General features: G+C 42.1%; 1 protein-coding gene across 20 annotated transcripts in view; it reads left to right on the top strand.

The window, feature by feature from the left end:
- Positions 1-13,530, top strand: part of KALRN (kalirin RhoGEF kinase) — a 677,424-nt gene that overhangs the window by 397,867 nt on the left and 266,027 nt on the right. For 14 of the 20 annotated variants that reach the window (XM_043594359.1, XM_043594361.1, XM_043594360.1 and 11 more), the window contains exons 17-19: positions 3,949-4,167; positions 7,817-7,966; positions 11,346-11,460. In XM_043594359.1, the coding sequence (XP_043450294.1) occupies positions 3,949-4,167; positions 7,817-7,966; positions 11,346-11,460 (484 nt within the window). The remainder of the gene's footprint in view (positions 1-3,948; positions 4,168-7,816; positions 7,967-11,345; positions 11,461-13,530) is intronic. The other 6 variants (XM_043594365.1, XM_043594369.1, XM_043594376.1 and 3 more) reach the window with 1 other exon arrangement.

Consider the following 13,530-nt stretch of genomic DNA (forward strand, 5'->3'; position numbering starts at 1 on the left):
TGGATTTATGGGTTTTAAGGTTTTGGTCTCCCCGAAGAAGGTCAGAGTTTTTACTGGAAGTACCTGGGTTTCAGGAAAACAGAACAGTTAAGAACAGAGACCAGAACAAAGCACCCAAAGTATAGATTTATCAACAGACCCAAGTTATTGTTTGTTAGTATGCAAAATGTTATGGCTGATGGGGTTTCAAGAGCTGTGAATATCATAGAGATAAGCTCGATTTTGAAATCTATTTTATTTGAAATCCTCTTATGCATTTTAAGTATGAGCATTATGGCAGAAAAAGTAGTTAAAACTGGGTAATAAATTCAACTGATTTGGTTCAATTTTCTTCCATGTACTCCTATTTTACATCATATATTAACATCGTTGGTAATCCATGTCTTAAAGATATAATATTCAATAGGATTACATAGTACAGAGTAGAAGTACATGCAAAATAATGACTCAGGCGTATCAAAGCAAGATTATGTCGTGTGCATAAGAGTTTGTCATTTTGGAAATTAAAGGGGATGGAGTTCCAAGGACTATCAGATATAATGAGTTTCATAATAAGGAAGAGGATTTATTACATAGCCTAAATTATAGGACAATTAGAGTTATTCCTTCACTCTCAGAGAAAAAGACATAATGATGGGATTTTGAGACAATTACATGCTGATTTCATATATTGAGAAGCCAGTTAATTATCATAATCACTAATGTTCATTTGGTGAACCCTTCCTCCGAGTGAAGCACTGTAGATGCCATTCTAATTGCTAGAGATAAAACAGTCTGGTGTGATATGGTGGGAATGAACTTAGGAATAGTCAAACCTGAATCTTATTCCTGGTCTCATCACTTCCTTGGCTGTACATTTTTGGGAAAGTCATTCAACCGGCCTGAGCCTCATTTTTTTTTTTTATTTGTAAAATAGGAATAATAATACCCACCTTATAGTGGTGTCATAAGAAAGAACAAATATACATAAGCACAGTGCCTGATACAGCATATACCCTTGGATAAATGACAGTTATTAAAGTGATTTTTAAAGCAGTCATTGCTTTGAGAGTTTCACAGTCTAAGTAGGGAGAACCAGCCAAATATTAGATGATTCAGAAGAGAGTAGTTTTTAGTGAGTCCAGCTGTCCAAAAAGATTTTTGTATTCAGTTAAAAAAATTAATTTTAATATAGTTAACATACAGTGTTATATTAGTTTCAGATGTACAATATAGTGATTCAACAGTTCTAAACATTACCCAGTGTTCATGATGATAAGTATACTCTTAATCCCCATCACCTATTTTACCCATTCCCCACTGACCTCCCCTGTGGTTAGGATTTTCCTATCCCACCATCTTCCCCAGAAGTCCCCAAAAGACATTTTTTTAAGTTTACTCATTTATTTTGAGAGTGAGAGAGAGTGAGAGTGGAGGAGGAGCAGAGAGAGAGGGAGAGAGAGAGAATCCCAAGCAGGTTCTGCACTGTCAGCACAGAGCCAGATGCAGGGCTCGAACTCACAAACCATGAGCCACCCAGGCACACCCCCTCCCCCCAAAAAACAGCTCAGATTTGAGCTGAGTCTCAAAGTACTACTGGACCATAAGTGGGAGAGAATAAGGGATGTTCATTAAAAGGCAGGAAGAATGAAGGTAGCGAAAATTAAAAAGTGCATAGTGTGTTTTCAGAGGGTTTTTGTAAGGAGGTAGTAGATGATAGTGTTACAGACTACATTGGGAGGAGACTTTAATGACATCTTTTAAGTTTGGACTTAATTTCACAGCAGTAGGGGAACCACTGAAGGCTTATGAGTTGAGAGAAGGGAATGATATTATAGCATCAAATTAGAGTTTCAGAGCCGGAAGAACATTAGAAGTCACTTCATCCAAGAACTTCCTATTACAGGAAATCAAATTTATCTGTATGAAATGTGAAGGATGGGTTTGATGGATTAGAAATGGAAGGCAAGGAGACTAGCACTGGAACCACCACAGCAGTCTAGGCATGACGTGGGCTAGACCAGTCAAGGATGTTGTTCCTTGAGGAACAAGTCAAGGATGATGTCACTATTGGAACCCCAGGTGACAACAAGGAGGGCAGATGGTAGACTGCTGCTGGAAGATGCTTTCAGAGGAAGGAGTTTCATTTTAGATGTGGAACTTGAGAAGATCTCTAGGAGGAAGGTAGTGGCTCTGGCAGGGCAGTCAAGCCGTTTGCATTCACTGGCGAGCATTCCTCCTCTCTCCAGGAAGACCATTCATTTCTTTTACAAGAATGCATCTTTGTAAGTAGCTAACATGGGGCAGGCAGCTAGATCAGCTGAACCAGTGCTGCTGACCTGGAGTGAGAAGCGTGACAGGCAGCTCAAGACAATTAAAGATGACGGTCAGATGTAGGGCGAGAGATGGATACTGAGAGTCATCTACAAAGAGGAAATAATAGCAGCCATGGGAATAAATAAGAGCTCTGCAGAAGTGAAGGAAAACCGAGAATGCACTTTGGGATACCCCTCTATTTAGGAGACAGGAAAAGAAAATGGTTCTGATAAGTAAAACAGAAAGAAGTTGGGGATTTATAAAGGATCATTTCTGCCCCTTAGTTTACTCTTTCTAGCCATGTTCAGCATTTAGGAACTCAAATTCTGATGTGGTCATCATGACTGAGGGCTGATTTAGTGGCAAAGCAAGGGAATAAAGGAGTCTAGGTTGCTGGAGGCTGTCGTGCTAACATAGCTCACACTGAGTACAGATTTCAGAACAGGGAAGGGAAGCCAGGAGATGGTTGACAGACTAGGGAAAATCAACAGGACTATGCAAACTGCCCTCTGGGATGAGGGTGAAGGGGAAGCAGTGGTGTAGAGGAGAAAAGGAGGGAGGTTGTACTCACACAGGGAGTGCTGAATGGATCAGCTCTTGGGGACTGTCCTTGCACAGCTGCCCAAGAAGGGCAGAAGTAGTTCTGGAGTACGTTACTGGGCTGCTAGCTGTCCCTTTTTACTGGAAGCTGAGCTATACTTTCTTAAACATGCAGAAGCCAAATTACCACTATGCCATTGAGTTGAAATCATCCCAATGGCTGAGGTTGCAATAATATTAGCTCTTTGAAGTCCTGTTTCATCCACATCCGCACTTTATTTTAGTAAGTTTTAATCCCTTTTGGCTCTCTCTGCCACCCTGTCTTCCAGCCTGGTCTCCCTACCTCCTACAGTTAATATGAATCAGAGAATGCACACCACATTTAGCCTGAATAAGAAAATAAACCTTCCATGATATATATATTATCCTAAATGCAAACATAAGTAATGTAATAATGTAAGGATTGCACATTGAGCTAAATTATCTACTACACTGCTCTGTTCCCTTGGTGAGGTAGCGAAGTGATGGTGAGATGCTACTCTTAGGCTTTATTAACCTGCCAAATTTATTCCTTCTCCTGGAGTCCTTTTCAACTAATTATTAATGTTTAAAATAATTGCATTGTTGGCTGAGCTTTGTATTATATGGAGATTCTTTTTCTTATGTGCTATGTTTATATCATCTGTAAAATGGGACTACAGCAGTAACTTCCTTTGAAAACTCACTACAGTGAACAATTTTATGATGAGATTTGAAAAGAAAATTCACTAGTGTATGAACCAATCAGGGAGCAGATATATACACAACTGTTATTTTTCTACCACAGAAACTGAGATGTTTTTAGAACCAGTGATACAAGTAGGAGAGTGGGGGCGGGGGGGTGGGCAGGAGCCAGGGTCCTGAGCATTCAGTTAATGAAAATGCATGATGTTCTTTTTTTTTTTAATACGCTTTAAAAACAGTGATATATTAATCGTCATGACAAAATGTTTGAATCTACCATTTAAAGCTCTTTAACTTTTCTGCATCTTTCCACTCACGCCTCACTCCACCCCCTCCTGTACCACGCCTGGGTCGTTCCCACGGACCTCTCTCTCCTCCCCTTGTGCCCAGTCCCTCTTTCATGCCACTTCCTTGCAGAAGACGCACCAGAGCGCCCTGCAGGTACAGCAGAAAGCTGAGGCTCTGCTCCAGGCCGGCCACTATGATGCCGATGCCATCCGGGAATGTGCCGAGAAGGTGGCCCTCCACTGGCAGCAGCTCATGCTGAAGATGGAAGACCGGCTAAAACTAGTCAATGCCTCTGTGGCATTTTATAAAACTTCTGAACAGGTGAGGGAAGGGCTGCAGGGTATGAGGGACTGATGTTGATGGAGGGCTTTTTTTTTTTTTCCCCTCGTACCGCAAATCTGCAGTATCTCCCTTAACAAGAAGCTAGTATTCTCAGTCCTAACCTTTGAGAGTAGAAAAATGATGTGGAAATACTACAGTTAGCTTCCTTATAACATTTTCTTTAGAGAAGTGAGCCATGTGACTTGCTTCTTAGGAATTTCTCAAACTCATCAGACGTAGATGTTAAGGGACAAATTGGGTGTGCACTGAATACTAGATTTGAGGGGTGTATGGGTCAGCTATTGCCACAATAATGCTACCCCACAACTCAGTGGCATAAAACAATACGCATTTTGTTTTTAAGTATTTGAGTTCAGCTGATCTTGGCTAAGCTTGCTGGACTGGGCGCCCGGCTGCAGATTTGGTCTAGATCTGCTCTCATGTCTGTCATCCTCCTTGACCAGCAGCTATTTGAGGCACATTTATGGTGAAAAGCAAGAGTGCAAGAGCCCAAAATCTACTGTGCAGGTGCATCTCAAGTCTCTGCTTGCGTTACATGCTCTAACATCCTTTTGGCCGAAACAAGTCACGGGGCCAAGCCAACATCAATGAGGCAGGGAAGTATATGCCTCCTATGAAGGTCAGGAAAGTAGAGTGACCGTGATCTAATCTGCCACAGTCAGGCACTATGCCTGAAAAACAGTCAGCACTTTCACCTATGGGGCTCTCAGTCTGTTGGAGGAAACAGTTCTCTGTCACTGGTGGACCATGAGCCTAACTGGTAGGATGGTGCTGCCATGGGAGAAAAGGCAGGAGATACATACAGCAGGACATTAAAGATGTGGACCCTTTACTGTCCCATCTGTACAGCAATATGCACAGGGCCGAGAGGATTTTTAAATGATTCAGGTGCTTTTAAGGGAATTCTTTTCATGAAATAGAGCTTTAAAACACAGTAATTTTGGGACACCTGGGTGGCTTAGTCATTTGAGTATCCAACTCGTGATTTGGGCTCAGGTCATGATCCCAGGCGCCGTGGGATGAAGCCTCATATCAGGCTCTGTGTTGAGTCTGGAGCCTGCTTGGGATTCTCTCTCTCCATCTCTCTCTGCCCCTCCCTCACTCATTCTTTTTCTCTCTCTCTCAATAATAATTAAAAAAAACAGAAGTAATTTTATTTAATGTAAAATACTTTCCTCATTTGAATTGCTCCCTGGTAGAAACCAATCAGAAATGTTCTCCTCTGGATGACTTACAGGGACCATGAGAAAGTCTGTCTTGAAGCAAATATGACATGCCTGTCAGAGGGCCCAGTAGCCAGTGTTCCAGTCTCCAAACCTTTTCTCACTTCTCCTTTCTGTTGGAGTAATGGTGCCTTTGATGGTCACAGAATTGGGAGCAGCCGAATAGGACGGTTTATAGATGCAACACAATCCCAATCAAATCCCAGGCTTTTTTTGTAAAAAAAAAAAAAAAAAGATATGCTGATTGTAAGATTTATATGGAAATACAAAGAATCAAGAATAGCCAAACAATCTTGAAAAGAAAAAAAAAGTTGGAGGAGTTACACTACTTGATTTTAAGACTTACTCTAAAGCCACAATGATCAAGACAGAATGATGTTGGCGTAAGAATAGACACAATGAAACAGAATGGAGATTCCAAAAGGAGACCCACAAATATACAGTCAGTTGATTTTGACAAAACAATTCAAAAGCAAAGGAAAGAATGATGCTGGACAACTAAATATAGGTTTCTCCTGCTATCTGAATGTAGAGCGTTCCTATGAAAACTTGTGTAAGCTGAAGTCAGATGTAAAGCAAAAAAGCAATGACCATTAATTTACATGGGAAAAAATTTTGAACATTCCCAGACCCAAAAGTAACCTCTTGTAGGCCCTTTTGAAACCTTAGGGACACATCTTGCTAATGGACGCACAGAATAAGTCAAGATAAAGCACAGATGCTCACAGACACAGTTCAGAGCTGTGGCAGCTGGATGCTGAGAGGCTGAGTGTAGTTCCTGGAGAAGGAGGCTGGGGACCACCGTCACTACTTGGGTGCATGCTGCCTCTGTGACAGCTTCCCACAGAACAAATGCTGAACACCGTGTTTTACTTTTTACCTTTTTTCATAAAACCGAAAATCTTCCTCGTATTTCTTTCAGTTAGCAAAAACAGGTACTAATGTAGGTCTTTCACAAACGTCAAGTGGTGTTGTGAGTTTGTGAAAAGCAGGAAATACCTGTACCCAGATTTTTTTTAAATGAGGTTTAATCCCTGTCTAGTATCATACACCACTTTTAGTTTTTAATGGACCACGATGCTGAAGGGGACAAAGCTCTACATTAAGGAGTTAGTCAATTTGTCCCTGAACTGACCTTGCCAAAGGTTACCTTACCGCTCTGGATTTGTTTCTTTACCTGTTAAATTAAAGGACTTATGCTTGCTAATCTTTTCATTTCCTCTAGCTCCCAAATTGATTTTTAGTTCAGTATTATCATGGGACAGGCCTTAAGTACTCAAAGTTTTTTGCATGTCTGTAATCCGTTTTCTCTCAAGACATGGGCCTTCCTACACATATTCGCACCTTGCATGAGGAGAGGTGTGTGGTGCCAGAGGAGGCAGGATTCAGGGACAGGCCTTCTCGTGACATGGGGAGCATGTTGGCCATGAGGGTGATTTGCCTGGAACATTTTTCAGCTCAGTTCATCACTCAGTAAACATCCTGTCTAGTACCACACTCTTCATCAAAAGGGATGGCCTTCTCAGGCAAAGGGGACCCAGGATAGTTGTAGCTGTTCTCCCTGCTGCCATAGCCAAGCTTTCAAAGCCTAGTAAAAGAAAGTATAGGAATACAGGTTTCTATTTCCTGCACCCTTCCCTAGGCCCTGACACAAGGCTGCCCTAGGTCCCCTTCTGTTGCACCCAACCTGACTTCCATCCAAGTGCCATTTGCAACACTTTTGCTTTTAGAGTATGGCCTCTTAGCACTTTGAGAACCACTATCTTTTAAGTTGACCTAGATTTGTTATCCTCTGAAGGAAATGCACATTTTCTAATAGAAGACCTGACGTTGTCATTGCCTTATGATGGTAGCTCAAGACACTTTTGCTGGGATATGTTTGCCAAGGAGGAGGAAAGAAATCATTCACTTAGGACCCATAAATCCCTCAACACGGCCACTTCCTCCTTTATTCCTGTTTGGGGCTACTTCCTGTAGGGCAAGTACAGATGGGTGGGCAATCTTAGTATCTTCTCTAAACTTCGTTTTCCTGCTCTGCCATATTCACAGAGTCCTCAAGAGGTTCCAGAGATAGAATGAACATACACAAAACACTTTGAACCCCCCTCCCCCACAAATTACTAGTCTTTCTTCCTTTCTTACTCTGTATACTCTCCCTAAGTGATGTCTTCAACCCCATAGCTTCAGCCTTCAGCCAACAACTGTCAGAAGATGACTCCAAGTCTCCCAAACTCCACTGCATCCTGGACTTCTCTTAGATGTCCCAGGGGCACTGCATGTTCTAAATCTACAAACTGAACTTCAAAAGGAACATGTCACCTGTGCAGGGTTCTGTCAGCTGAAGCTGCTCAGAAAATCCTTCCTGACCGAGTAATCTACAGAGCCTTTCCTCCTTGGTTCATTAGGTCTGTAGTGTCCTGGAGAGTTTAGAGCAAGAATACCGGAGAGATGAGGACTGGTGTGGTGGACGAGACAAACTGGGACCAGCAGCAGAGATGGACCACGTCATCCCACTCATCAGTAAACATTTGGAACAAAAGGAGGCCTTTCTTAAGGTGAGAGCACATTGTCACCCACAGTGTGAGACATTAGCCTTGCTACTTGGTCTCCGTTCTCTCTGACTCTGTCACACACACGCGGGCATCATCATATGAGCTTTCCATCCCCCCCGTTTTCCTCACTTCTTATCTAAAGGGAGGTATCTGTAGAGAAGATAAAAGAAGATACTGGCTGGTTACCCTGAAAGGTTGAAAAGTTACACTTCAAATATTATTTCTCTCAGCACTTTCTAGATGACTAGGCAGTTATTATATACCATTAGTACAGGTGCCATGTTCGAATATCATGATATCCCGTTGATGTTGTTAATTGAGAAAAATACATAGTTTCACCCAGTGATGTTTGGTTTATAAAAATATTTTTAATTGAAATAGATAAGCCCAGGGGCACCTGGTCGTCTCAGTCAGTAGAGCATGCGACTCTCGCTTTTGGGGTCGTGAGTTTGAGCCCCCACATTGAGCACAGAGATTACTTAAAACAATTTTAAAAAGAAAGAAATATATAAGCCCAGATTAAATCAGTCTTAAAATAAATATTTTATAAATGGATGATGCAAAATTTAGGGCAAGAATTAAATGAATTTAGACACCTTATTTATCAATCGAACAATTATCAGTAACCAATGGATATAACACCACTTATTTATTCTGTTGCGTGAAGAGAGAAATACCTCAGTTTGTTTGTTTTGGTTTTTAATAGAGCCCTGGTTTCTCGGGGAGGAAGCACAGTCCTGCTCTGAGCAGGCTTTCAGCTGGTGTGGAAAGTCCTAGTAAGCCTCTTTCCTCTAGCCTTTGATCTGCTCTCTGCCAGAGTCATCTGTGTTAAAAATTATCTAAAGGCTCTGTTTACTCTCAAATTTCTTGCTTTCATGTTCTGCTTCCTTTCAGGTTTCTGAAAGTACAAAGAGAATTTTTATACTCTGACATGTTGCTACTGCTTTTCTATAATTCTATAATTAACTGACTTTCTTTTATTAGGGATTTTCTATACTTGACCACCTCTTTGAGTTTTACTTTTTTCTCTCTCTCTCTTTCTCTCTTTTTAAGATAGCTTCTCCCTGCACTCCTCCTTTCAGGCACTTGCACCTGCACTCAATCAGAACCCTTAGTAATCAGCTCTTACTAATAAGATTAAATAAAAAGTCCTCTATACCAGGCCTAAGAGATTTTAAAAGTCTTTTCTAGTACAAAACAAAGTTTAAAACAATAATTTAAGTGGAGCATATTAAAGAATTTTAAAAGAGGCATAACGTATTCCTTCATAAAATTACATGTTTCTTTTGAAGCATGAAAGAAAAAAATGTTTTCCATATGTGCCTAAAATCATAGGTGAGAAACCCCCTATTGCTGTGGGAATTAAATGCCCAATGGCAGACACTGAGTTCTCCATTTATGTGTATTAGTTCATCTATGTTGGATACTTTAGCTTTGGACCACCATCCAGCTGTTAAATTCATGGAATTCATGGTGGATAGACTCACCAACAGTCTTTTACCAGAGCTCCCAGAAACAATTGTTACTAATGCAAAATTTAAAATAATTTTTTACAGCATAATTTGTGGAATCAGTTGCTAAATGTAAAAAGGTGTCAAAATTTGACAGTTTTGTTTAGAGATACTATTGAAAACTGTAGATTAAAAATTAGTGGACTAGCATGTATCATAATCCCCCTTATCCATGGGGGATATGTTCCAAGACTCCCAGTGGATGCCTGAACTTATATATACTATGCTTTTTCCTATGTGTGTATACCTATGATAACGTTTAATTTATAAATTAGGTACAGTAAGAGTTCAACAACTGAAACGCCCAGAGTCTAAGAGACCCCCCAAAACGAACCACCAGAGTCCAGAGTCAAAGCTAAGCAGCAAGGGTCATGTATTGCATGTTCAAACCTGGACCTCTGCGCCCCCGTTGCCGGTGACGCCAAGAGGCCCTGAGAGAGGTTTTTACACCCCTTTTATAGACAGGTACAAACAAGTCATGGGGAAATCAGGAATTTTCCACAGTTACAGAGCTGTGATTGGTTGGTGTTTAAAGTTGGACACTTAACAGTATTCGATTGGTTCCTGCCTTTAGGTCAGACCACAACCGGGGGTACGGGTATCACAATGATTGATCAGGAATACACGGATGTGCCAAGCAACAATGATTGATCAGGAGTACACGGATGTGCCAAGTAACAATGGTTGATCAAGAATATACGGATGTGCCAGGCAATAATGATTGATCAGGAATACATGGGCATGCCAAGCAATTGTACAGAAGCGGAACAAGCTGGTTAAGCTTGGTTAGGTTTCAGTTTCCCATAACTTAAGCTTTTAAGTTTCAATTTTCTCAGGCCTCTCACAACGATAACTGATAATAAATAGAACTGTAACAATATGCAATAATAAAAGTTATGTGAGTGTAGTCTTTCAAAATACCTCATTGGACTGTACTCATCCTTCTTGTGATGCTGTGAGATGATAAAATGCCTACAAGATGAGATGAAGTGAGGTGGATGATGTCGGCACTGTGAAGTAGCAATAGGCTACATCACATCAGGAGGAGGACCACCTGCTTCTGGACCGCAGTTGACTGCGGGTAACTGACACTGCACAGATGGAAACTGTGGATAAGGGGCCCTGCTGCAGTACTTCTGCAACAGAAGAAAACCTCAAAGAAATTCAGAAATTCTTTGGCCTTGAGAGAAACTAGGAATAATCTGTCAGTAGTCCTAGATTCTAGCCCTGACATGTTTCATGATTCCTGCCCACTTGGAGCCTGGGTCTCCTCCATGGGGACAAGGAGAACGTGACCTGTCCTCTGCCATGCACAGCTAGCACGAATTGTCAAGAGGGTGGTGGAATGGCTCTTAGTCCTGTGTGTGGATCCATATTTCCCAGCAGTAGGATATTAGTGTCACTGAGGTAGGCGTGGATTTTATGGACAAATAAGGTTTTTTTAATGTAATTTCCATTTGGATATGGAATGTATGGTTAATAGGTTTGTTTACCAAATTTGCTTTCTCAAGTCTAAACTAATGTTAAAGTGACTTACCCCAGTGGTCATATAAGAGGCATTCTGGTGGCAGAGGAAAACCAGCCTGACGCAGTAACTATGACATTATTAACACTGAATCAACATATAGGGAGTCAAGGGATGGCTGATTCCTGATTTTGAGCTGGGATGGAAAGGAGAGAAGCCCAGGGAGTGATTCTTTCTTCCACAAAAGGGTGAGCCTCCTACATTGGGATTGGAGTATCTGTGAACCAGAAGTGGCCTCCAGGGCTCTGCTTACCCAGAGCTCCAGAAACCTCACCACCAGCACCCCTTTTCCAGTGTCTTAGACCCCAGGCACCTGCTGGGGTCCTCACACCTTTGTCTCTCTCAGGCCTGTACCCTGGCGCGGCGGAACGCTGAAGTGTTTCTCAAGTACATCCACAGGAACAACGTCAGCATGCCCAGTGCCGCCAGCCACACGCGGGGACCTGAGCAGCAAGTGAAAGGTCAGTGTGGGGGCTTCCAGCCGTGAGCCGCATCGGCAGCACTGACCGGAGGCTGTGTACCTTGTCTTTATGCAATCTCTGATTTCCTGATTCTTCTCCTTGGATAAGAAAAATGTTGATGTGAGATGGTATGGGCAGTGGTGATTCCTGGGCAATTTTTAAACATGCATCAAGATTTGGAATGGAAAAATGAAGATGTAATTTCCCCGGCACTTTTTCAGTTATCTTGATCTAGAGCAACACTTAATTTTATGAATTAAAAGAAATGGTCTGTATCTACACCGTTTGTATAGTAGCCACTAGTCACATGGGCTACTGAGCACTTGAAATGTGGTGAATGCAACTGAGGAACTAAATTTTTCCTTTTATTGAATATTAATTAACTTAAATGTAAATATCCAGATGTGGCTAACATGTATTGAAGAACACAAGACTAGGGTATCTTACAGCCCAGAAACAAGACAGACTGAGAAGCATAAAACCAAATTCTAATCCTGGCTTTATGACTCACCATGTAAGCTTTTATAATTTCAGTTTCTTATTTTATTTATTTATTTATTTTTATTTTTATTTTTATTTTTATTTTTATTTTTATTTTTATTTTGAGAGAGAGTGCGAGTGAGCTCGGGGCAGAGAGAGAGAGAGAGAGAGAGAGAGAATCCCAAAGTGGGGCTCAAGCTCACCCGATGCAGGGCTTGAACTCACTAAACGTGAGACCATGACCTGAGCCAAAGTTGGATGCTTGACCGACTGAGCCACCCCAGAGCCCCGTTTTCATACTTTAAAATGGAAGGTGTCTGAATTCTGGTTCCTCAAAATGTGGTCCCCAGACCAGCAGCACTGGTATCACCTGGAGACATGTGAGAAGCACAGACTCTCAGGCCCTGCCTAGACCTGCTGAGTGAGAAGCTGCGTTTTGACAAGAGCTCTTCCACCCCAACCAAGCAGATGATTTGTGTGCACATAAAATTTAGATAACTACTGGTCTAGATAATCTTTAATATCTCTCTGAAGTCTATAAAATCTACAATTGTATGAACAAATCAGTAACCTTCAATAATTACTAATCAGGTGACCACTTTCAGCTTAAATGATTATCATTGGTATCACTGATGCTGGGCCATGTGGAAATTGGCCTTCGAGTGAAGAATTTAACAAGTGTCATCTCATCTTGACACAGCAGAGGACTGCAAGTCTGGAGACCCAGGCTAGGGAGGGAGCTGAAACTGACCTGGAGTGAGGGGTGGGGACAGGCTGAGGGCTGAGAAGTGGGTGGCACTGATCTGCCATAGGAAGGGCCTCCCTCCCTGCTCAGAGAGCTCGAGAGGTGGGAAGATCAGAGGCCACTGGGAAGAATTACACTTAGGAATAAAATTTGCTGCAGAGAAGAAGGAAGCAGGGTTCCTTTTCCAGATATGCTCCCTGTTTGAGGTCAGGGGACCCGTGGGTGGCTGGCATTATGTCACTCTGTCCTTCGTGCACATTGCAGTGCTGGCAGCAGTCCGGGTGAGGCCAACTGCCTGTTGAGAGAGCATGTGCCTCCCCCTACACCTCACTGTACCAGGAGTGGCAGGCACCCAGAAAGACCAGAGTATGCTGCACCTTCATAAGGGTGAGGGCAGGTTGTTGTGTCCATAGGAAAGCTTTCCAGAAAGGGGAGAAATGAAATCTGAAACTCTAGGATTTTTGCCTGATCAGGGTTGATTCTCTTAACCACCGCAGAAGATTCTGCAGTGAGCAAAACAAGGATTAGGAGGCCAAAAGATTATAGTAAACACAGGTTCTTACTTGTCTTTGCCCAATTGAAGCTTCCACCTAAGCAGGGACCTACAATTTCTCCAATACCTATTTCCTTTCCACCTGCTGCCTGGACCCAAGGCCAGGACCACTTATTTTAAGTTTGTATTACAGGTGCAATTATTATGGCATAACAAGCAAAAATTCAGTGACATTCAACTGTAAGCATTTATTGTTCAAGTGACTGCATTGGCTGGGGACCAGCGGTCTTGGCTGGGCTTAGCAATGCGGCTTTGTTTCATGCTGCAAGTCTGGCTGGCTTGGTGCCTTCAC

Source organism: Prionailurus bengalensis, chromosome C2 (assembly GCF_016509475.1).
Source record: "Prionailurus bengalensis isolate Pbe53 chromosome C2, Fcat_Pben_1.1_paternal_pri, whole genome shotgun sequence".
NCBI classification, from domain to species: Eukaryota; Metazoa; Chordata; class Mammalia; order Carnivora; family Felidae; genus Prionailurus; species Prionailurus bengalensis.